Source organism: Pogona vitticeps, chromosome 6 (assembly GCF_051106095.1).
Source record: "Pogona vitticeps strain Pit_001003342236 chromosome 6, PviZW2.1, whole genome shotgun sequence".
Taxonomy (NCBI): domain Eukaryota; kingdom Metazoa; phylum Chordata; class Lepidosauria; order Squamata; family Agamidae; genus Pogona; species Pogona vitticeps.
This window is the reverse complement of record NC_135788.1, coordinates 21,065,397-21,088,116: the sequence shown is the minus strand read 5'-3', so window position 1 is coordinate 21,088,116 and position 22,720 is coordinate 21,065,397. Positions and strand designations below refer to the sequence as shown.

The 22,720-nt window shown below is 39.8% G+C and overlaps 2 protein-coding genes across 13 annotated transcripts in view; one reads left to right on the top strand and one right to left on the bottom strand.

Annotated features, from left to right (window-relative positions):
- Positions 1–11,452, bottom strand: part of NSUN6 (NOP2/Sun RNA methyltransferase 6) — a 26,755-nt gene extending 15,303 nt beyond the window's left edge. For 6 of the 10 annotated variants that reach the window (XR_012088255.2, XR_012088256.2, XM_073003086.2 and 3 more), the window contains exons 1-7: positions 10,085–10,324; positions 7,864–7,973; positions 4,992–5,147; positions 4,139–4,218; positions 3,013–3,122; positions 2,174–2,327; positions 10–91 (exon numbers count right to left, since the gene is read on the bottom strand). Coding sequence is in view for 8 of the 10 variants with exons in the window: in XM_073003086.2 (XP_072859187.2) it covers positions 10–91; positions 2,174–2,327; positions 3,013–3,122; positions 4,139–4,218; positions 4,992–5,147; positions 7,864–7,938 (657 nt within the window). In the remaining 2 variants the exon portion in view is untranslated. Of the gene's footprint in view, positions 1–9; positions 92–2,173; positions 2,328–3,012; positions 3,123–4,138; positions 4,219–4,991; positions 5,148–7,863; positions 7,974–9,253; positions 9,278–10,084; positions 10,514–11,177 lie in introns of those variants that run through there. The other 4 variants (XM_078378664.1, XM_078378662.1, XM_078378663.1 and 1 more) reach the window with 4 other exon arrangements.
- ARL5B (ARF like GTPase 5B) lies at positions 11,370–22,720 on the top strand. 3 transcript variants are annotated; one of them, XM_078378668.1, is made up of 6 exons: positions 11,370–11,392; positions 13,759–13,819; positions 15,376–15,523; positions 16,304–16,387; positions 16,984–17,135; positions 19,774–22,720. In XM_078378668.1, exons 1-6 carry the CDS (start codon positions 11,389–11,391, stop codon positions 19,820–19,822), a joined length of 498 nt encoding a protein of 165 aa, XP_078234794.1. In that variant the 5' UTR covers positions 11,370–11,388; the 3' UTR covers positions 19,823–22,720. The 3 variants fall into 3 exon arrangements, with proteins under 3 accessions (XP_078234794.1, XP_020669314.1, XP_072859189.1); XM_020813655.3 differs by lacking the exon at positions 11,370–11,392 and adding an exon at positions 11,399–11,630; XM_073003088.2 differs by lacking the exon at positions 11,370–11,392 and adding an exon at positions 11,559–11,704.

Here is a 22,720-nt window from a genome sequence, read left to right as displayed (position 1 = left end):
ACAACTTACCTGTAAAAATAGATAACTGGACAACAACTTGTCAAACGAAGGACTAAGATAAATAGGCTCTATCATTTTTATTCCCATTCCTCTGAAAGACACAACACATAATGATAAGAATGAATTGCCTGGCCATATTTCTAACAGCTATATTATACCTATAATGTTTTATTAGAAGATACATTATTCTAAATGAGACTATGGTATACTTTATACTTTATGTAACCATTTTAAAATTTTATTTAAGATTAGTTAACAGAATTTTGCCTATTTTAAAATATATATACAGTGGTGCCTTGACTTACGAACTTAATCTGTACTGGAACAATGTTTGTAAGTCAAAATGTTTGTAAGTCAAAGCACCATTTCCCATAGGAATGCACTGAAAACCATTTAATCCATTCCGGCCAAAGAAAAAAATACCCCAAAAAGATAAAAAAAAATAAAACACTGCAAGCCCCTTTGGGCTGCAAAAAAATAATAATCCCAAAATAAACAAAACATAACCTAACCAGCCCAATCCCACCCTGCAAAATATTAAAAAAAAAGTTTTAAAAAAGCAAAAAGCAGCATCTTACCTCCGCTGCCGCTGCCAAGAAGCCTCCCGGACTCCAGCCGCTGCTGCCTGGCAAGGGCTTCTCCACCACCTTCGGAGGCCTCCCAGGGCTTCCCTGCCGCAATGGGAGACCTCCCAGGGCTTTCGTGGCGGTGGACCCCCGGGAGGTCTCCCATGGCGGTGGGGAAGTCCTGGGAAGCTTCAAAGGTGGCAACCGGCGGCAGTGGGGGACCCCCGGGAGGTCTCCCATGGCGGCAGGGAAGCCCTGGGAGGCCTCCGAAGGCAGTGATGGTGATGGCAGGGGACCCCCGGGAGGTCTCCTATGGTGGCAGGGAAGCCCCGGGAGGCCTCCAAAGATGGCAATGGCGGTGGCGGCGGAAGCCTGGGAGGCTGAGCCTCCCTTTCCCTAACCGTTGAGATGCAAGAGCTACAAAGAAGCAGCCTCTTCACCACCAACAGTTAGTTTTTTTGAATTTCCCACCTTTTCCCCCTGTCTTTTTTTATTAGTAAATCAAAGCTCCGGCCACAAGTCAAAGCAAAATTTTGCGGCTGGAGCTGTTCGTAAGTCAAATTGTTCATAGGTCAGGGCGTTCATAAGTCAAGGCACCACTGTATATACATGCACAATCCATATACATATACAAAATGAACATGAAGTTCAGGTAGAACAATCTAACAAATATTTGTTTAGAATAATTCAAAATATATCAAATAGATTATTTTCTGTCTTTAAAATAGTTAAATATGTTCTCTTTCTGTAAATGTGGCTTAAAGATGAGTTGCCTGTCTCGTATGATATAAGGATTAGCTGCCTTTCAACTACATTTTACTTTGTAAAATGCAAAATTGTGCAAGATTCAAAAACCCCGCTGAAAAGTTCTCTTGTTGTATTACTGAGGTAATACGGGTGGGCGGAGCATGTGCGCCACGGGACAATGTCCTACTAATCACGTCTTTTAAAGCTCTAGAATATTCCAAGGTCTTGCACAGGCACAGTAAAGCCCATTTGTGTGCATTCACAGAGGCCAATAAAGAAGGATCAGTTTGCTGTCTTATTAATGAGCAAAGCTGAAGTAACATTTTACATAATAAAATCACCTATTTCTAAATGTATATAATACATCTGCACAACAACAACAAAATTAGCCAGTTGTGGCCCAGCCTCAAGTCTTGGGGGAAAAAAATTGAAATGCACATTTCTGCAATTCCTTCCCACCTCTTTCTAACACCTTCTCATGATACACTGGCATGGTGAGAACCACTGTAATAGAACACACTCTTAGGCCACTAAGAAAACACGGAGATCCTTCAGCTAGGTGGCATATATCAACACAGCATCTCCTGATCAAAGATTACCCAGTGGATTCAGATTCAAGAGCTCACAAAAAGTATGTTTTTTTAAAAGGGAAAAAACCTTCAAGCTCAAACAAAGGATGGAATTCTGCTGTATAACTTTACACTGCCATCATCCACCATGAGCATTTTTGTCTAGACTCTTAGGTATATAAAAAACGTTCTTGCCATAATCACAACATCATTTTAAAAACTGAATGTTTTCTTACAATATAAAAACAACTGGGATAGATTCCTAGTTGTTATTACATACTTCTAACTTACTTCAATGTGCCATTGGATTGAAAAATTTCACTACGGCTCAGTTCAGAAATTCCATTTCCAATGAAAACCTTGGTTCCAAGAAATTCTTTGGCTCCTCTTTTACACTGGCCTTCAATATCAGAGTATACTGAAACCAAATCACCAGCTTTCATGACTACAAAAGGAGAAAAGAGCATTTCCAATTATATTTTATTTGGCAAAACAACATTGATCAAGTTCCTGGGGCATTTGTTTAAGCTACACATGTAGTCAACAAGAATCAGTTTTGGTCAAGAATTGGCTAGGATCAAGGCTAGCTCTGGATCATCCACTTCAATAATTACTGCACACACATACCCTCAGCAGCTTTTTTCTGGTGATCCTTCAAATATAAGTCCTTGTGGCCAATCGGCAAGAAATGTTAATAGCCAAGTCAGCAGCTCAACTTTAATTTGGTAACTGAACATGAAAAAGATACAGCAACACTTCTTATTTGTATGGGGGTAGGAAAGTAGATCTAAAAATACAACTAGAGCAGGATTGAATCCCTTTATGAACTGTATTGCTTGGCAATGAAACTACCACTACAAGTAGATAAGAAGCACTGCACAAAAGTAATACAGAAAAGTACTGTGAATAAGCATTTTAAAAAACTACAATGAAACAGGCTTTCTGAGGAAGTCTGAAAATTCACTTTTAACAAAGAGATTTGAACTGCATAGAAAATTGGTGCAGAACTACAGAAAAAAATAAAAAGAATTGTACATACAAAATGTGTATTAACACTTAAGACAACGGTAACTATCTACGACAAAGTTTTTTTTCTTAAGTGTCGCGGAAAATAAGGAAAAATGCCTTACATTTTGAAGCAGATATAATTCCAGGAGCATAGACATGTGCACCTCTCAAAACTGCGCTCCCACACTGTGCACCCACAATAACCTCATTTGTTAACTTTTGTAAATCCTTCCTGCAGAAAGAAAATGCAATTTATTTCTATTAACATAAACAGAAAAAAAACTGATTTAACCCCTTCTGTTGTTTCCAGCTCCTTCTGGACTTCCCACCAACAGCTTCCATTGTCATTGCCTGCCTATTTTTGCTTCTTCATCATCCACTTGCTTGCTACTTCATTATTTTTTGCATCCATTAATATTTTGACACAAACAAGAAAGCAACTATAAAATGCCTCACCTATTTTACAGTTGTGAAATTTAAAGCTGAGTCTCATAACAAAAGACTTTTAAAAATAAGCAGGCCAGTGTTTATTGAGGACCACTATACTGATAATGCAAGCTAATTACTAGTCTTCATCGGAACACTTGAATAATTATTTTTATTCCGTAGTTGATTTACAACATATTGTACTAAAAGGCTGATGCATAATGCTGAGCAGCTGTCCCCTATCTTCTATATGTAGTTGTGAGCGGACCAAAAGGTTCCAAATGATAAAATTCGGTTAATTTTAACTATGGTATATTAAAGCATGATAACTTTTAGAACCCATGGTTTGAAACTGGCTTGTCTTAATAAACCCAAGTTAAAATTACCATGATTTGGCAGGGTAAAATGAAACAAGAAACCATGATTAATAAATAGAAGCAAATACATTCAAACTTCTTCTCATGACTAATAATTTTCTTAACACACCACAGTTAAAATTAACCATGATTTATCAGGCTAAAATAAAATAATTAATCAAAAGCAAGTCAGCACTCTGGAATTCTTCCTTACGAATATTTTGGGCTTGCTGAACCTCTTACCTGTAACACCCACTGTAGTTCAACATTTCCTTTCCCTGCATGACATATTATGCAGGCTAAATCTGGTTCATAATCTGGTTTACATTAATTTGTAGATCTATTCTAAAATCCTGTTTGCTCATGTATGTCATATGTTCTCAGCTTGGCATCTGTCTACAAACCAACAGAGATACTTAATGTAAAATATAATTTAAAGCTATGTAACATTACAGAGAACACTAACCTGGGTCCAATAACAGGAATAAGTAAGACATCAGGGAGTTGTGGATGCTGAAGAACTGGAACACTAAAACTTCCATACTGCTACATATTTAAAAAAAAATCTTATTTAATACAAAATATTGAAAAGTAATCTTTACTTCAAATATCTTTTTTTTCCCAATACTACCAACCCACTGAGTTATTTCTGACTGCAGGAGAAATGTATGTTTTAAATTTTCATTCAGAGGTGGACTTAGGAAATGACTATTGAAATGCACAGAAGAATAGCAGACTCATTTTCAGACTACTTTACTACAGAGTGCTTATTACAAGAATCTCAGGTTTGCATTATTTTTAATTTCTTGCTTTCTCATGCAAAAACATCCCTGGGGAATAAAAGCTAGCATTGCATGAAAATAATCAGCATACCGTCCTTTCTGATGTATCTCTGCCTCTGCCATGCACTGGCTGCCTCTAAATCCCAAAACATCTGTTATTTCTAGAGAAAAACAGGATCCCATCTCCCAAGAGAAAACATATGGTGCCATTTCATAACAATTGGCAGTACAGAACTAACAACATGGAGATAATTTTCTCTGAAAAATTAAGAAAAAGTTAAGTCCTTTAAATGAAATAAAAGATGCCAACAGTTGTCAACCGACAGTGTTCTAGGTTTTATACTGCAGTTCTAGTCCTCAGACCAAATAGCATGACCAAGAATAAAACAGACTGAAGTCCAATCTATGTCTAACCAGATATCTGTTTTACTGGACTAAATGGTACTTATTTCCAGTATGTGTGCTAAATATTTCCATACAAGGGATTCATCTAACTAATAGCTGCACATACAACCAGAAAGGAGAAACTGCACAGACCTTTTGGATTTCTTCACAAAGCAGACTTCTTACATGCTCCACAGATGCCAAGTGAGTGTTCACTCTAACAGTTGTGAAAGCTGGTGGATGAGATAAATTATTTAACAGAGACTCATATTTCTCTTCAGCTTGCTCTGGACCGATGGCAGTTACAAGCTTAAAATAAACACAAAGAAAATATGTTAGGTTAGCAATGACAGTGCTTTATGTTATAAACTCAAGCAGACATTAGCTAATTGAAACAAACCAATTAAAACCAAAGGACTTCAGAATCAGAGGAGGTTAAATTGGCTTAAACCCAAGAATTCCCATTCACAGACCTCAGTGAAGTAAGAATACAATTTTAAGCCAAGAACCAGGTAAATAAGATAAGCACTGAATTATCTTGTTGTTGTTGTTTAGTCATTAAGTCATGTCGAACTCTTCATGACTCCATGGACCAGAGCACGCCTCCTGTCTTCCACTGCCTCCCAGAGTTCGGTCAAATTCACTTTGGTAGCTTCAATGACACTGTCCAACCATCTCATCCTCTGTCATTCCCTTCTCCTCTTGCCTTCACTCTTTCCCAACGTCAGGGTCTTTTCCAGGGAGATTTCTCTTCTCATGAAATAGCCAAAGTATCAAATAAATCAAATAAATTTATTGTCATTGTAAGTATATACATAGTACTGTATACCCATACAACGAAATTCACACAAACAGCCAGAGACCATACCCACATGAACGCACATAAAAAAATCCCCAAACACTCACCACCCATTAAAATCCCCCACTAAAAATACAAGCATCTACACCGCAGGCTAAGTAACACTGTCCAACTATTCACTACTGGTGGTCTTTATGTTCATTATTAAGTGCAAGTATAGCTCTGGGATAAGAAGTATTCAGAAAATGTGTGGTCCGAGTCTTAATTTTTCTATATCTTTTGCCAGACGGCAACAATTCAAAAAAGTTGTAAGCAGGATGGGAAGAGTCTCTCAGGATGTTGTGTGACTTCCTCAGACAGCGGGATGTGGTCATCCAGGGTTGATAGCTGGAGCCCGATGATATTCTGGGAAATTTTAATGGTTCTCTGTAGAGCTTTTTTGTCCACTACAGAGCTACTCCCAAACCATACCAGAATGCCATAGGATAGGACACTCTCAATGGTGCTACAATAGTAGGACAGAAGTAAATGCTGAAAACTTCCCAAGCATTCTCAGGAAATGCAGCCTCTTCTGTGCCTTCTTCACTAACACGTTGCCATTTATAATCCATGAGAGGTCCTCTGAGATGTAAGTGCCCGGAAATTTAAAACTACCAACTCTCTCCACTTCATCGCCATTTATGTACAGTTGTAAATGTACATTTCTCTTCCTCCTAAAATCAATTATGAGTTCTTTAGTTTTTTGGATGTTAAGTGTAAGATTATTTTCTTTTAGACCAGATGGGCGGGTCTTTTAGACCAGATGGGCGGGGTATAAATCAAATAAATAAATAAAATTTCTTTACACCACAGTATCAACCCTTGTACTTCCTTTCCGTAAGCAGACTCACTGTTCTTATTTATGAGCCCCACCACTGTTGTCCACAAATTTAATAATTGTGTTGATGTTATACAGTGGGGTGCAATCATGTGTGTACACAGCCCTGGGGAGCTCCTGTACTTAGTACCCGGGTAGAAGAATGGAGAGATCCCATCCTTACTGATTGGGCCTATCTGTCAGAAAGCCCTTTACCCACACACAAATCTATGTACAGTAGGAAAACCTATATACTGAAGCCTCAGCTTCAGGATTGGTCCTTCCAGTGAGCACTCAGGGCTGATTTCCTTCAGAATTGATAGGTATGATCTCCTTGCAGTCCAGGGAACTCTCACTGAATTGTCTACCCTTAAGCAATTGATGAGTCACAGCAGAAAAATGTAAGATTTTGATCACCAGAGAAGCAAGACTGATCCCAGGGACACGTATGAAATTGTAAAATTTTGTTTTGAAATTTAATTTGTAAAGTTGCTACCAATTATGTTATTTTATCAATTGGATAAACTGTAAATAAATGAATTTACCTCATTATATTTTGAGAAACCAAATGACAAATCTCATACTCTGACTATTTTAGCCGGTACTACATGAATTCTTAGCAGCAGACATCACAATTACATATTTTCAAATATGTATTTCTTTACACCAGCTTGGAACTTTCCCTTTCCATCTAGCATCCATCATTTTATTTATTTATTTTGAGATACATACCTTCAACATGTATCAACATGTATCAAATAATCAGAAATAAAAATAATTAAAATACTTAGAACATAACAATTATAGGCACTATAAAAACAGTAAAAATCGAGATAAAAGTAGTACAGAAAAAACAACAAGTACAGTATATAGGTTTTCCTACTGTAGAGAGTTGCATGTTTGTGAGTAGTATCATGGCAGCATATTTACCTGAGAAAACCACCCTGATAGTTCAATCCTAAATACCTACTCAGAAGTTTAGCTAAGTTTAAATAAACTTAATTTCAGATAAACTATAAGATTACAGCATGCTAACCATGATCTAAACCAGAACATTTGCATTTTTAAATAATCAATATCTACCCTGTTTCCCCAAAAATAAGACAAGGTCTTATATTAATTTTTGCTCCAAAAATGCATTAGGGCTTATTTTCAGAGGATGTTTTGTTTATTTCATTTACAACAATCTACATTTATTCAAATACAGTCATGTCATATTCTGGTTGCTGCACATGATGGAGGGCAGGGTTTAACTTAACTAGGGCTTATTTTTGGGGTAGGGCTTATATTACGAGCATCCTGAAAAATACTACTAGGCCTTATTTTCAGGTTAGGTCTTATTTTCAGGGAAACAGGATAGATCACTTTACCTCATTGTTTTGAAATACAGCCCTCAGATATTCTTCGACCTCTGGTCTCAGTAAGATTTTGTGGAACACAGACATATTCCTTACTGTCTACTATTCTTCCTGGAAAACATCTGAAAGAAAAATAGTATGAAAATAAATTTTCTTGGTCAAATACTTTTTATATGAACAATTCAAAAGAAAGAAAATCAAATTAAAATGTTATAGTTTCCCCCTACATTGCCACTGAATGTATACAACATGTAATCAATTTTAAAAGTAAGCCACTGTCTTATCATTTTATCAGTTCTAACATTCACTAAATAACTATTACTATCATTTCCAAACTGTGATAGTTTAAACTTCAAAGCAAGAAGCTGCATTTCATCTCCTATATGATAAATCTGATTGTATTATGTGCATAATAATGTAATCATTGTTAAGGAAATTAACAAAGGTCATTTAATATGTTCTTAAGTGCTATCAAGCTGCATCCAACTTATAAGGGCTCTAACGTAGGTTTCAAAGTACAGTAGTGCCTCACAAAACGATTGCCTCACAGGACGATTAATCCTCAAGACGATGGGTTTTTGAGATCACTGTTGGGCTTCGCAAGACTTTTTTCCTATGGACGATTTTCGCAAGACAATGTTTTGGTCTATGCTTCGCAAGACGTTTTTTTTAGACTGATGCTAAGCCAGGGGTCCTCAACATTTTTCCAGCCGTGGACCGGCTGGGGAAGGTGGGGCACCCCCCACGCTCATGCACATGCACAAATGGCACTGTGGCACTTCTGTGGTTGCGCAGGCGCAAATGGTGCTCACATGGCGTGCTGGAGTGTACGCACATGTGCAAATCAGCTCTGCAGGGGTGAGTGCATGCGGGGTGGGTGGAAGGTCTTTCTCCGCAGCCCAGGCCACAGACCAGGGGTTGGGGACCTCTGGTCTAAGCAACAAAACATATAACTTTCCCTCCATATATATACATAGCCTTGCAAAAATCCCAATGCTGATTTTAAGGGACCAATTCAAATTAGTTGTGAACTTGTGATTGAATAGCAGTCTAAAAAAAGCTACCCAAGTTATTATCAACTTAAACTATGTGGAAACAGTTAAATGATGTCTAGCTACAAAACATGTTTTAGTTGACTTGAAATGTTATATCTGAACATTAATGAGCTATAGGCAAAGAATCAGATCATAGTCCTAAAACCATTTATTCAATATACCATAACAAAATTGGAGAATGTGTGAAAATGGGATGTCAGTCTTTCAGGGTCAAGTAGAGACCATTTTTCTAAAAATTGCATGTAATACAACAGTCCTACTATGGACTGCTGTACGTAATAATTAATTTTTTGTTCCACTATCACGACTATGTTTCACGTAATTTTCAGATGTGCAGTATCATACACCTTTTGCTTCTCTCCAGGTTTTCTCTGAAGTATAAATTCCTCTGTGACTTTGGTAAAGGCTATTTTATTTCCCAAAACGATTATTGGCCACTAATACTGAGCTGCTTTGTAACCTTCCCACTGCTTCCTATTTTCACATCCAGGTCTGCATACAAAACCATCATTTTTCAGCGAATATGCAGCCTTTGACAGTCACTTGAATAGCGCCAGGTGTGAACACCTATGCCCGACCAAGCCCAATAGCACATGTAGGAAAACAAAATAACGCAAGCTCTGTCACTGTTCTCCTCACAGAGGAATATACTTAATATACTGCTTTATTGATTGATTGATTGATTGCCACCATCTCTTCAACGACGGTTCCGGGAGGCTAAACCGCCATCTATGTTTCGGCCAAAGGAGAACGAACGGGCCAGGAGGAGCTTGAGGGTCAGTCATGACCAAGACTTCCTACAACCCCCAACTTCCCTCCAAGCACCAGCTCCCTCACGAGTGTCCTCCTCACTCCCTTCTCCCCCGCCAGCAAAGGCAGCGGCCATTTTGAAAAGAGCGGCTCTCCTTTCCCCCCTCCCAAACATCGATTCGTGAGGGGGGAGGAAACAGCCGCACCGGCGCCGCTCCCTCAAAGCTTGGCGCCATCTGCTGTCCGGCGCCACACCAAGTCCTAGCTGGGCGAGGGCGGCGGGAAGAAAGCCGAGTTAGGAACGGCGTCGCCATTATTCCCCCCTCTCCCTTGCACTGAGGGAGGCAAAGAGGCAGCGGCGTCTCTCCCTGTTTCTTTCTCCCGTTCCCGACCACAGCGCCGGGCGCTCCTCGGCCCCGGTTCCCTACCTTCCACCTCCCTCCTTCAAGGCAGCCACATCCGAGGAAGCTCCGCCGGACGAGAGCGCCCAGCCCTGCCCTGCCCTGCCTTGCCTATGCTCGCCGCTGCCACCTTCCTCCTTCCTGGAGCTTTGCACGGCCCGTTGCCTTAGGCTTCCGAAATACTCGGAGGGCAAGTTGAGTCGCAGTCGGTGGGGCTTGCTCGGATTCCTGGAGTGGCCTCTGAACAGATGGGCACCATAAAATGGCCTGACACCTTTTCCTTCCCCCTTTCGACTTCAGTGGCCCTGGGTTCATCCGAAAGGTTGCAACTGGGAAAGCAATCACGCCGTCTAAGGCAAGCAATAGCCATAGAACACCCCTTTCTCGAAATACACCCATTTTTTTGTGGTCTGTTGATTTGTCTGCAAAAGCTTTCCGCTACACTAGAAAGGTTTCTCTTTAAATTTTAGAAGAGGTAACTGGTTCGCATGTGCAACCAGGTCAGGCAAAATCCGAAGAAAACAAACCGAGAAACATGTGGCACCTTAAAGACTATTACACTGAGGTGGAGTTGATCCACGAAAGCTCACATTAAAATATAGTAGTTTTTAAGGTGTCACATGGCTATATGTGTCTCCTAATTTCATCTTACGTTATGTGACAGGTGTGATGTTTTTAAAAGCTTTTATATCTTTCAGTGGTGCTGGCTAACCTAGAACTTTTTTTTAAAACTTTACTATCGTAAAAGAGCCAGACCACTGATTGGTCTGTCCAATGTCTCTGACATGTGATTTTATCTTTAAAATGTGTTTTTATCTTCGTGGTCATTGACCGTAATAATGATAAGATAAAATTTAAAAAGGTATCCAAGTTTTCATTTTAATTAGTTTCTCTGACTTTGCCTGATACTTTTTTAAATGACTACTACTGTTAGATTTGCTTAAAAAAAAAAAAGAAATCTTTGTCAAAAAAGGAAGTTAGCTCGTATCACAGGAGCACAACGCAATCCCCTTCTTAGAGAAAAGGGGCACAGTCCTCAATGAAAGCATTAAACTTCCAGTTCCTATGGAACTCAACGAAGGCAAAGAAAGAAGTTCCGGTTGCACTCATCCCTACTTACCCCTCATATGGCGCCTGCCAAATGAAAACCGGATGTGAAGGGGCATGTTGTCAACGTACCTCTAGGACAAGAGCGGAGAGGGAAAACAACATTCCGGTTTCGGCCAAACCGGCCTTGTGTCATCGCGTGACGTCATCTCCAGTCGTGTCGCGTAAGGTCTTCCGTCCGGTCCGAACGTGATGACGTGAAGGGGCTGGGAAAGGAAGGAAGGATGAGTAAGGCTGGGATTGTTGCTTGGGTGGTTGAAAGCTGCCTCGGCCGCGAGAGGAGGAGGGGCTCGGCCGGTTTCGGTCCCGCCCACTTGTGCGGGGCTTCGCCGGCAAGCTGGCAGGCAGAGTTCGTTAAGGAGTGGGAAGCCGCCTCTCGCTCGCTCGCTCGCTCGCTGGCTCCTCGGCTCCCGGGTGGGGATGGGGCTGATCTTTGCTAAGCTGTGGAGTTTATTCTGTAACCAAGGTGAGTGGAACGGGCGGCGGAGGAGGAGGAGGCGACAGCATCGGCGGCGCCTCTCGCTGCTCTGCGGGCACCAGGTCAGGCGTTGGTGTAGGAAGAGGAGATGGCTTTGGGGTGGGTGGGAATGTTACCCGAGTAGGGCCGATTCACAGGGGGCCTTGCGGGAGGCCATGGGAGGGTGAAACCATTGGGGGAGGAGATGACAAGTGTGTGTGGTGTGGCAGAAAGGAGGAAAATGCCTCTCTTTGGGAGAGCGAGAAAGGGGATTCTCGTTGGGTTGAGAGAGGAGATGCTTATTCTGTTGTTATCACTTAATTGTGTTTTTGGGGGGTGTCGTTCCATTAGGAAACCTCGGGCATACTGTTTCATCCTTACAACAGCCCTTTGAGGTGGGCTGAACGTTGAGAGAGAGAGAGAGAGTGGATCCGCTCCCTGGAGCGCTGTGCCCCAAACTGGGATTTGAACCTGGATCTCATCAACTCTCGTCTTGAGTTCCTAAGGCTGGAAGAGTTGGGAAAGAGCCACCCTGGACTGGTGGGAAGGATTTGGGGGCGGGTCAGGAGAAGGTTTTCAGTGGAGTGGATGGTGGGCTGAGAAAGGAAGAAACAGCAGAAAGTGGGAGGGCTTCAGTCGGTACCTTAGGAGGTGGGATCTGACCTGTTGCTGAGCGAACAAGCCAACTTGTTGTCTTTGGGTGTTTGGTGCACACACATTTACTGTTTAGGAAAAAGGGAGGTTGTGAGCATGCAGGGAACATGAAATGTGGCTGGGATTGTTGCTTCAGGTAGGAGGTCCTTTGTCCTGCAGTTATATAGGATATTTTATAGCAACATGTTTTCAGGTGAGCTGGTAATAAAATTGTGGGTGGTATTAAGGTCGAAAGGTAGTTGAACCTTTTGGCGGTGCAGTAGGCTTCAGGGAGGGGGGAGGTCATTAAAAGTGTGTTCTGAGAAGTTGCTTTCAAGGGAGGGGGAGTCTGATAATCCTCCCTGTTAGTAAAATGTATGGGTTGTACCCTTTACAGGAGATAAAGGGATTATCTGAAAATGTTCCCACAAAAATCTGTAAAGCTTTTTGTACTCACTTTTATGTGTCTCATAGGTATTTGGCATATGTTGGACTAGTGGTTAATTGTAAGTGGGACATTCAGAACCAACACCCTGTTCAGTGCAAACATCTGGAGCTTTTGCATAGAGCATCTGCTTAACAGCAAGATGTTTTTCCTTCTCTATATTCAAATTTGCAGGGGGTTTTTTTTAGGATTTTGTGGCAATACAAATGGCATCAGTGTGCCTTAATTGCTTAGGTTTCAAACTACAAACAGCTTCCATTTTTGTTGTTTAGTTGTTTAGTCATGTTGTTAAGTCGTGTCTGACTCTTTGTGACCCCATGGAGCAGAGCACGCCAGGCCCTCTTGTCTTCCACTGCCTCCCGGAGTTGGGTCAAATTCATGTTGGTAGCTTCGATGACACTGTCCAACCATCTCATCCTCTGTCGCCCCCTTCTCCTCTTGCCTTCACACTTTCCCAACATCAGGGTCTTTTCCAGGGAGTCTTCTCATGATATGGCCAAAGTATTGGAGCCTCAGCTTCATGATCTGTCCTTCCAGTGAGCACTCAGTGTTGACTTCTTTCAGAATGGATAGGTTTGTTCTCCTTACAGTCCAGGGGACTCTCAAAAGTCTCCTCCAGCACCACAATTCAAAAGCATCCATTCAGCTTCCATATATGGGTATAAGTAGAGGGTCATTGTATTGCCAAAAGCAATGTCTGCTGAAGTCTTGCAGAAAAGGTAGTGAAAATACTTCACATGTGCTTTTAATGGGGAAAGAGCTACTGTAAATATTGTCAAAATCTTCTACCATTTAGTAAAATTTGAGGAACTTCCGACCAGCTGTGTGTCATGTTTGATAGTATGCAGAGGTTTCATTTATGATTTCCAGGTCTAATTGTTGATACTGTAATACAGTTGTATGAGGAAATCATTTGAATATCTTAGCAGTATGTTAATTGTGTGATTTCATTAAGAAAAAATAGGAACTGTCATTTTTTTAGAATTGTTGATCACTGAAAAATGTGAGGTGATTTGAAGATTGCAACTACTCACAAATGTTCACTTTTATGTATTGTAGAACACAAAGTGATAATTGTGGGACTCGATAATGCTGGAAAGACCACCATTTTGTACCAGTTGTAAGTATTTTAAATAGATTATTTGGAGATATGAATCTGATTGTTATTTAATGCTTGGGACTAGTTTTACATATTTTGGAAAAATAATGTATTTTTTAGTTTTAAGGAAGTTTGCCTGTAAATTCCCCAGTGTCAGATTTCTCCGTATCTTCATGGCTTGGAAGCTAGAAATTGTGTTTTTCAAACTTGAATGTCTTCAAAGAAGCTTTCATTTTCATTTTATAGTAACTTGAATTTAGTTTGTTATTGATAGTCCATATAGTTTCACTGGTGGAAGGACAATGTACTCTTGTTGATATAATTACCCATATGGTTGATGGTCCAAAGAACATTGAATGTTGCTAATTTTGAGCTGCAAAACCAGAACTTTTAATCATAGTCCTATTCAAATTATTTCTTTCTTTTACCATAATGTGATGGGAAAAATAGCAATGTTTCTCTTGGTTCCAACCTTCTCATCATCCATCTGATGGTCCTCTACATCAGGGATGGACAGCTGCGGTCCTCTGGATGATTTTTACACGACCGCTGCCATCAGCAGTAGCCACCATAGCAAATTGAGAGGAATAATAGGAGTAACAAAATACATAGAGAGCCACAGGGGGCTACCCTTCCTTTGCCTACCAAAAGGGATTGGTTTTGCAGCAGGAAGCATTTAGTGTCCCCGTATAACTAAGAACCCTGATTTTTATATATGTGTACATCTGTGTTGGGTAGGTCTCTGAAGCCTCTTCAGATAGACTTGGCTTACTGCATTTAGACCAAAAGTGTAGAATGTTGCAGATACGGACAGTGAGGATATTGTTGAGTATATGAATCCATCAAGCCTGTCCCCATTCTCCTTTCCCATAATTTGAGTTGCATAAGGGGTGAACTTTTGACCATGGCTATTGTGAACTGTTTGCCACCTCAAAAAGATGCACCTTTTCAATAGTGATCATGAAATGGCTGTTTGCTCACTAATTGTATTTCCAAGTTCATGTCAATGTTTTTCAACAGTTATGGACCTATGCCTGTGATGATGTTGAAAATTTTGGTTGAAGCTGATTAGAGATGGGGGTGTTTGTATACGAACATGAAATAATTAGGGTCCAGCCCCATGGGGCAGGATTGTTCATTCATTATTTCACCACTGGCTCCGCAGAGGCTTCCTATCATGCTATTGTCCGCGGTCGATTATCCAGTCCTGGCAGGAGGCGGGATGACAAGCCTATCTGCTAGGTCGGAGAGTGGCTAATCCATTGTGGAGAACAGCACGATAGGAAGCCTCCACAGAGCCGGCAGCTGCAGCGAAATAACCCTCGTTATTTCGACCTGTGTGGGGATATTCGAATACGAATACCTGCATCTCTAAAACTAATCAAAGGCATATTTTTTTCATATTCATATGAAAGTCTTTTTAAAGTTAACTCTGGGGCCCTGCCTGGTTACATTTAATAAAAGGTCAGTTTTATTGAATAATATAATTTTTAATCCAAAAGATGTGTTATCCTATATATTTTGTTGAACTGCATTCTCTATTTTGCTCATCACACTGCTTTCTCCCAATCTTTCAGCTTAATGAACGAGGTGGTCCACACTTCTCCCACCATAGGAAGCAATGTTGAAGAAATTGTAGTTAAAAACACTCATTTCCTCATGTGGGATATTGGAGGGCAGGAATCCTTACGATCCTCCTGGAATACCTATTATTCAAATACAGAGGTAGGTTCATGTTATACCTGCTTCAGGCGTTTTAATCTATCATAGCTGTCATGGCAACCATGCATGGAAATAGTACAAAGAGCCTCACAGGATCAGTATCATGTTACCGCTTTAGCTGATATGGCTAGCAATACTGTACTTAAAAGTCCAAGAGGGAGACCAAGGGAAATAATTGAAGAGAAAGTGATGGAAATGTGCTTTGAGATTTGCCTCTGATATCTTTGCAAGCCATAGGAGGTGATTTCTTCCCACTTTTGTCAGAAGGAGGTCTTAGTGCTGATTAGACGTGGGAGTATCGGATTCCTGGGAAGTCCAGTTCCTTCCCTCCATGAACTGGCAGGTCCAGTTATTGGTGACCACATGGCACATGCGGCCAGCGTCATTCTCATTATGCTAATCATGGAAGTAGCTTGGCCTGCAGTTCCCCACCTCCCCAGGCAGTCGGCCAGTCCAGCGAGGAGCCAGAATGATGAATCTCCCTGCTCAGCTTTGAAGCAGTCAGATTTGCAAGGGGGTAGAGAAGCGCTAGCTGGGTTACTTCTGCAGTTGTTATGATGAGAATAACACTGGCTGCATGCATTGCATGGCAACCCATGAGTGGCTTATAAACAAGAATAATGCTATAAAACAGTAGAGTCTTCTGGCTGCTAAAAAGCTAACACATTTAGTTGTTCTGCTGTGACAGACCTATATGGTTGCAGTTTTATCATAGTCTGTGATTCTGTCTACTTGCAAACTTGTCCCTTTGGTTCTTTGTTCAATTTTTATTCTTTTCCACAGTTTATCATCCTTGTAGTTGATAGCATTGATCGCGAGAGACTGTCCATCACAAAAGAAGAACTCTACAGAATGTTGGCACACGAGGTACTTTGAATTTTACTTGCCTTGTATTTTGTGTAAATTCTAGGAATGTGAACTTTGGGTTCGATCTGAAGTGTTGCATCAGTGAAAAGTAATTCTGCTATCGCGGGAAAGGCAGTGGGCTGCAGAAAGTGGGGTGGAGGTTGTCAGAAATCAGTGCTGCAAATTGAAGTACTTTCTCATGGAATAGCACCTCTGTATCACAGCTGTTTTTAAAAATAAGCACATTCACAAAAATGCACACTGATGCAGCAGCTTTACTCACTTTTTATGTTTTCTGAATTCTGTACGCACTGAAATGGATTGTGCTCACAAACCTTGGTTATATAGGATTTCCTTACCATTAATCTTAAAGTGGAGATAGAAGTTAATGCTGCAGAAGAAAGAATATAGAGGGAACCATTTTTCAGTCCATGTATGTGCAGTTGGGAGTTTTATGACTACTGCATAAAACTGAAGCCTGAAACATATAAAATGTTTTTGTGTGTATGTGTGTGAGTGTAGCATTATTATTTCTAATGTTAAAGATTATGTACAGTAGTAGTTATTAAGACCTTTAACACAAGTTTCTTCTTTCTTACTCTGTCCACCATTTACAGGATTTGAGGAAAGCTGCAGTTCTCATATTTGCAAACAAGCAAGATATGAAAGGCTGTATGACAGCAGCTGAAATTTCCAAATACCTCACACTTAGTTCCATAAAAGATCATCCCTGGCATATTCAGTCCTGTTGTGCACTAACAGGAGAGGGGTAAGCTAGCAACGTCTGATTTTTCTGTTTGACGCTTACATTAGTGCATCCTAATTTTAAAATTTTCACTGATATTGGAAGTTGCTCAGATAAGGAGTGATGCACTTAAAATTAAAAGTGGTCCCTAGCTACCATGTTTCCCTGAAAATAAGACAGTGTCTTGTATTAATTTTTGCTCCAAAAATGCATTAGGGCTTATTTTCAGGGGATGTTTTATTTTTATTTTTTCATGTACAACAATCTGCATTTATTCAAATACAGGCATGTCATCATCTTCTGGTTGCTGCACAATGGTGGAGGGTGGGGTTTCACTTAACTAGGGTTTATTTTGGGGGTAGGGCTTACATTACAAGCATCCTGAAAAATCATACTAGGGCTTATTTTCAGGTTAGGTCTTATTTTGGGGGGAAACAGAATATCTTGTTTATAAACACCAGGCTAGATATTCTTAGGATTTCATTTCTACTTCTTTCATAAAAGTTACAGTGGAAGGTAGTATTTGATGAGTTGTCCAGTATTAAATAATCACATGTATTCCCATGAGGGAATGTCCAAGTAAAGCTTTGAGCAGGATGTTTACATCATTGTGAATAATCTGTTACTGGTTTTTCAGGCAGTCAGATAGTTCAATCCAAATATGTCTGACTGCTAGAGAAAAAAATTGGAAAATGATGATAGAAATCAGATGCGCTAGATTCGATCTTCATCAATTTAGCATCAGAAAAGCTTCTGCTTCAACATTTTCGGGAAACCTCCTGTTGCTGCTTTGACTTCAGAAAAGACTTTTTCAAATGAGCTTGTGTTGAAACACCAGCCATTCTTAGTTCACATACATTGCTCTTTTAAAAGACAGCGGAATTCCACAAGTGAATTTTTTTGTTCAGCAGTGTTTTTCTAGTCACTATCACCATTGTAAGTGTGCAGTCTTGCCTGTATAATTTGTAAATCTTTCCAGCAAACTTCCTTTCAACTGAGAAGTGTTCTTTAACTGGTGCCTGCTTAACACATGGAGCAGAATGGGGTGGTAATATTCTGAAATAATAAAAAAAAGGCCAGTAGATCTTATTCCGGAATGCTTCCCTAATAAAACAAATCCCTGCATGTCATGAGGGAGGACAGGAAAGAAAAACTAGCATACTAGGGAACAGCCTGACCCAGAACTTTTGGCATTATAGCTTTTTTTTTTTTTACTTGCAGAGTCAAGTCTGGTTTTATCATCAGGCAGCAGATTTTGGCTGTCTTCAAAGCGCAACTCATTTTGCCACCCTTATTTCATTGCTGTATTTTTTTTAAAACTTCTAGGAAAGGAAAAGCAATTGTGAGATTTTTTTTAAACCTCAGGAGCCAGAATAAGTTGGCTGGTTTACTTAACAGCTTAACTTTGGTGAAGGGGTTGCCATTTGCTGTTTTGGCACGGGCAGGAAAATGACGTGCTAGACCTGGGCATAGTGTATCTCCACCTGTGTCTAATAGGATAAAAATCACTGTAGCGCTCTAAAATTAAGCAGTAGAGCCTGAGAATGGTGTCCTATGTGGAATAATTCCTCTTGGTTTAGTAATAGGTTTTTTCCCCCCTAGCCAGCTGTTCTTTTCTGTTTTCTGGAATGAGCAAGAGCCTTGGTATTGCTTCCCTGGAAATGTAGAAAAGCAGCGCTTGGTCATAAGTTGGACTTCAAAATAATGACAGTGTAATGAGAAGATCTACGTTCTGCACAGCTTTCTACTTTCTGTATCTTAAAAAAAAAACCCACCCCACTTTTCAGCTTCTACTCCTAAGCATGAGAATTAGAAACATTTTATTAAAGGAAACGCTGATTAATCAGTACTCATTTGGCTGTCTCCACAGCTTCCTTGTACTTAGGTGTTGCCCACATTATAGTGATAGGCTGTCACTAGGGATTATCAAAATGCTACCCTGAAGATGTAGTTGGAATGCAGCTCACAGCATAGTCAGACATGCTAGGAGTTGCAGTCCATCACTCTGGAAGGTACACTTTGCCCATCTCTTTTAAAATACAGCACTGTGTCTGCAAGGTGTTGTCTTTGTATATACATGTTGGAGAAAAAAAAATAGGGTGTTTTTTTTGTCTACAATTATGTCCTGATTATGTGCTTGAACTGGAAAAATGTACATGCAGAAACGTATGAATTCTCATACAGCACCAGTTTAAATACAGTGGGCTTTGATCCTGATCTCCTTTCCAGAATGTTTTTTTGCTCCCTTTCCCAAAATGGAGGGGTGGGTGAACTAACAGTAAAAGAGGAAAATCACTCCTCATTGGCAAATTGTTGGCACAAATTGAAGGGACTTCCATTTATGTAGCATGCCCTTTGAACCAAAGGCAGAAGGACAGACATCATTCTCATGTTACATAGGCTAGCTGTATTGTTGTCTAATAATGCTCCCAGATAGCTTTCAGTAAAGTCTCCAGAGTAGTTTTTCATGTTACTGTATAGATATGCAGACATTGCTTGTCTTTCAAAACATCCTCGTTTTTAAAATGAATATAAAAGCTATATTTTGAAATACGTTTTGTGAATTGGAAGCCAAATCAGTGCAGTCTGTTAAAATGGAGACAGTGGATTTACACCCTTTCTCTTTACTAAAGTTTGAGTTTTCATCTTCTCCCTCCTCCAGATTATGCCAAGGTCTGGAATGGATGACTTCCCGAATTGGAGTGAGATAACTTTGGGAGAGAAAACAATGCCTATCCTTTGGACAGATCCCTTTGTGGTACACTTGACTGCTGAGGTAGCAACGTGGTTTAACTTAAAACGTCTGAAACCTCCACGAGCCACACTTGAATCAAGTGCAGCTAATTGAAACTCAGAAGTATTTTTTAACTTTTGTACAATGCACTAATTTCGGGTGGATGAACAAATGAGAACTCTCAGAAGGTTTTCCTGACTACATGAGCTCATTGACTGTCTTGTAAAACAGCTGCTGTTGAAAATGCTCCTTCTGGCTGCTTATATGAATAGCCTGCAACTATGCCTGATCTCCTTCCATTCCGGTTTCTATGCTGCAGCAATTAGCATTGCCCTAGGATTGTGCGTGTTAAAGTGATCGTATTTCAAGGTGCTGAGAGTTCAAATGTTGACAAACACTAAGAAGTTATCTAACATTGAAACAGTTATTTATTTGCTTTCACTGCCTGCCTTTCAATCTATGTAATTCTCATTGCATCTCCGTTTTGACAAATACCATCTTTCTTTAAATTTCATATGACTGCTAAATGTTTTATATATTCTGCTTATTGAGAAACAATCTTTTTCATAATGCAACAATAAATAAATAAAACAGTGAAATATTCATGTTACCAGGGTAGACAAAGAGACTACTCTGTGTTTCAAAAATGCAGGTTTAATAGGGCAAACTATTGAGCTGGGACATTGATAGCATTATGTGAATGCCAAGTCCTTTTGGATATTGTGCTGTTAGCCAATTAACTTTCACAATCTAATTCCAAATCACTTTGGAACAGAAATCAGCTTTCAAAGCATTCCATGTGTAATAGATACACATACTTTTTAAACTGATCAACTACTTCACAGGGGGAGAAAAAATGAAAGTACTGTACAATACTGCTGCATATTGACCTAACTTTTCTATTGAAAGATGCCTTTTTGGTATATTCCTCCTTCTGAAATTGGTCTTGTTCTACAGATCATATGCTTCATGTCTCTGAGTAGTGCATTAAAGTGGCTTTCTTTTTTCTACCCCAAAAGTCACTGTGAATTTTTCAGTGTCTATAATCTGCAGTGTTTTTAAAACACAAAGTTCTCTGTTTTTTGTGAAGTTCTTACTGTAAGGCAATGCTGTAATGTTTCTAGTCTAATATCTAGAATTACATGAGTGCTCTAAAGGAAAGCACTTGTTTAGGACTCTCCTGAAGTGCCAAACAACTTTAGGATGCTCACAGATGACACACGAGTTGTCCTTTGTGGGATAGTTAGTTTAAAAAGTGTTTTAACTGGTGCTGAAGAGAATGTTCGCTCTTTCTCTGGAGAAACATGACATCAAAGGATCATGAATACTTCAGTGGCACAGAAATTTTCTGTGTGAAAGTACTGTTTTTCAGAGTAAAATTGAAAAAAAACTCTTTAAAAGGGATGAAAACATATTTTGCCCTTTTGTATCCACAAGATTGCCATATAGGAATCCATTTTGTGTGAAGGGGTGGCCCCTGCTCAACAAAACACATCAGGGAAGAGTAATGCAACTGCATTAGTGTGAACTTCTCAGAAATGAGGACCAGCACATGTAAACACACTGAACCTCTTTTTCCTTCATCGGTTTTAACATATTTGCCATTTTCAAAGCCAGATTAAATTAAATTAGACAAAATTGATCAAGTAACATCAGGCAAGACATTGGCCAAAATCCTGTTGCTTAGCACAGTAAATCGCACTAGAGTGGGCCCATTGACTCAATGAAGAGTGGGCAAGTCTACTCCTCCATAGTTATTTGCAGTTAGAGTAGGCCTGTTTGACTCAGTGGAACTTATGGAAGTGTTGACTCACTAAATCCCCAATGATTCAATGAGCCTACTCTTGCAGAATTTATTGTCAAAAACAAGATTTTGATCATTATCTGTTTAAATCCCCATACTGCAAGAATGAGATGTATGTACTGAGACCTTTGTTGGCTAGAGTTTAAATATAAACATGGAAAGCTATCTTATCCTGGCTCAGATTACTTCGTTCTTTCAGCATTCGGTTGTCTACTCTGGCCGTAAGTAGTTCTCTTGGATCTGAGACAGAAGTCTTTTTCATCGCCATTACTTGATCCTTTTTGAACTGGAGTTACCAGAGTTTACACTTGGGACCTTTTTCTGCTCTTCAGCTGTGATCCATTCCCAAGTATTTGCATATTTCCAGAAATAGCGCATTTCTATATAAATATAAAACCTACTTCTGATTTTAGTTTCTTAATCCACTGCCATTTTTCATATTCCATGTGGAGGTTTGTGTTAAACTGCAAGGGAAGGTTTCTTCACCAGGGCTGAATATCTGCAGTGAAGTAGACTATTCTCTTGTGTGTTCCTCTGTCTCCATCTTGGCTCCACTGAGTATCTTCACAGTAACTGTGAATTTATCATTAGCTTTTTCTTTTTTCCTAAAAGGGAAGGCATTTGATGTTTAATATGTAGCTCTTGCCATGTCATGGGGTTTGTGAAGCCTGCCCTGCTTTAGCCAAAATAATGCTGTCTTGTCCTTTGACCACTCATATGGTACTATGCTTTATCAGACTGTATATTTTTATATCAAATGATCAGCATGATAATTGCCTTGTAATTCCTTTGTTGAGGTGAGTTTAAAATGGTACATTTCTCCTCTTCAAGTGTTACAAAAATAGCTGATAACACAGTATTATTGTGTTATGGACAGTTTGTAAAATTCTTATGTTTTCGTATACACCTTATTGGAAGCCGCCCAGAGTGGTCGACCAGACCAGATGGGCAGGATATAAATCAAATCAAATCAAATAAATAAATAAATAAATAAATAAATAAATATTTGTTGCAGAGGGAGTGATAAGGAAGAGGAGGCTTATGTGCTAATAAAAAGCTTCCCTAAGTGCT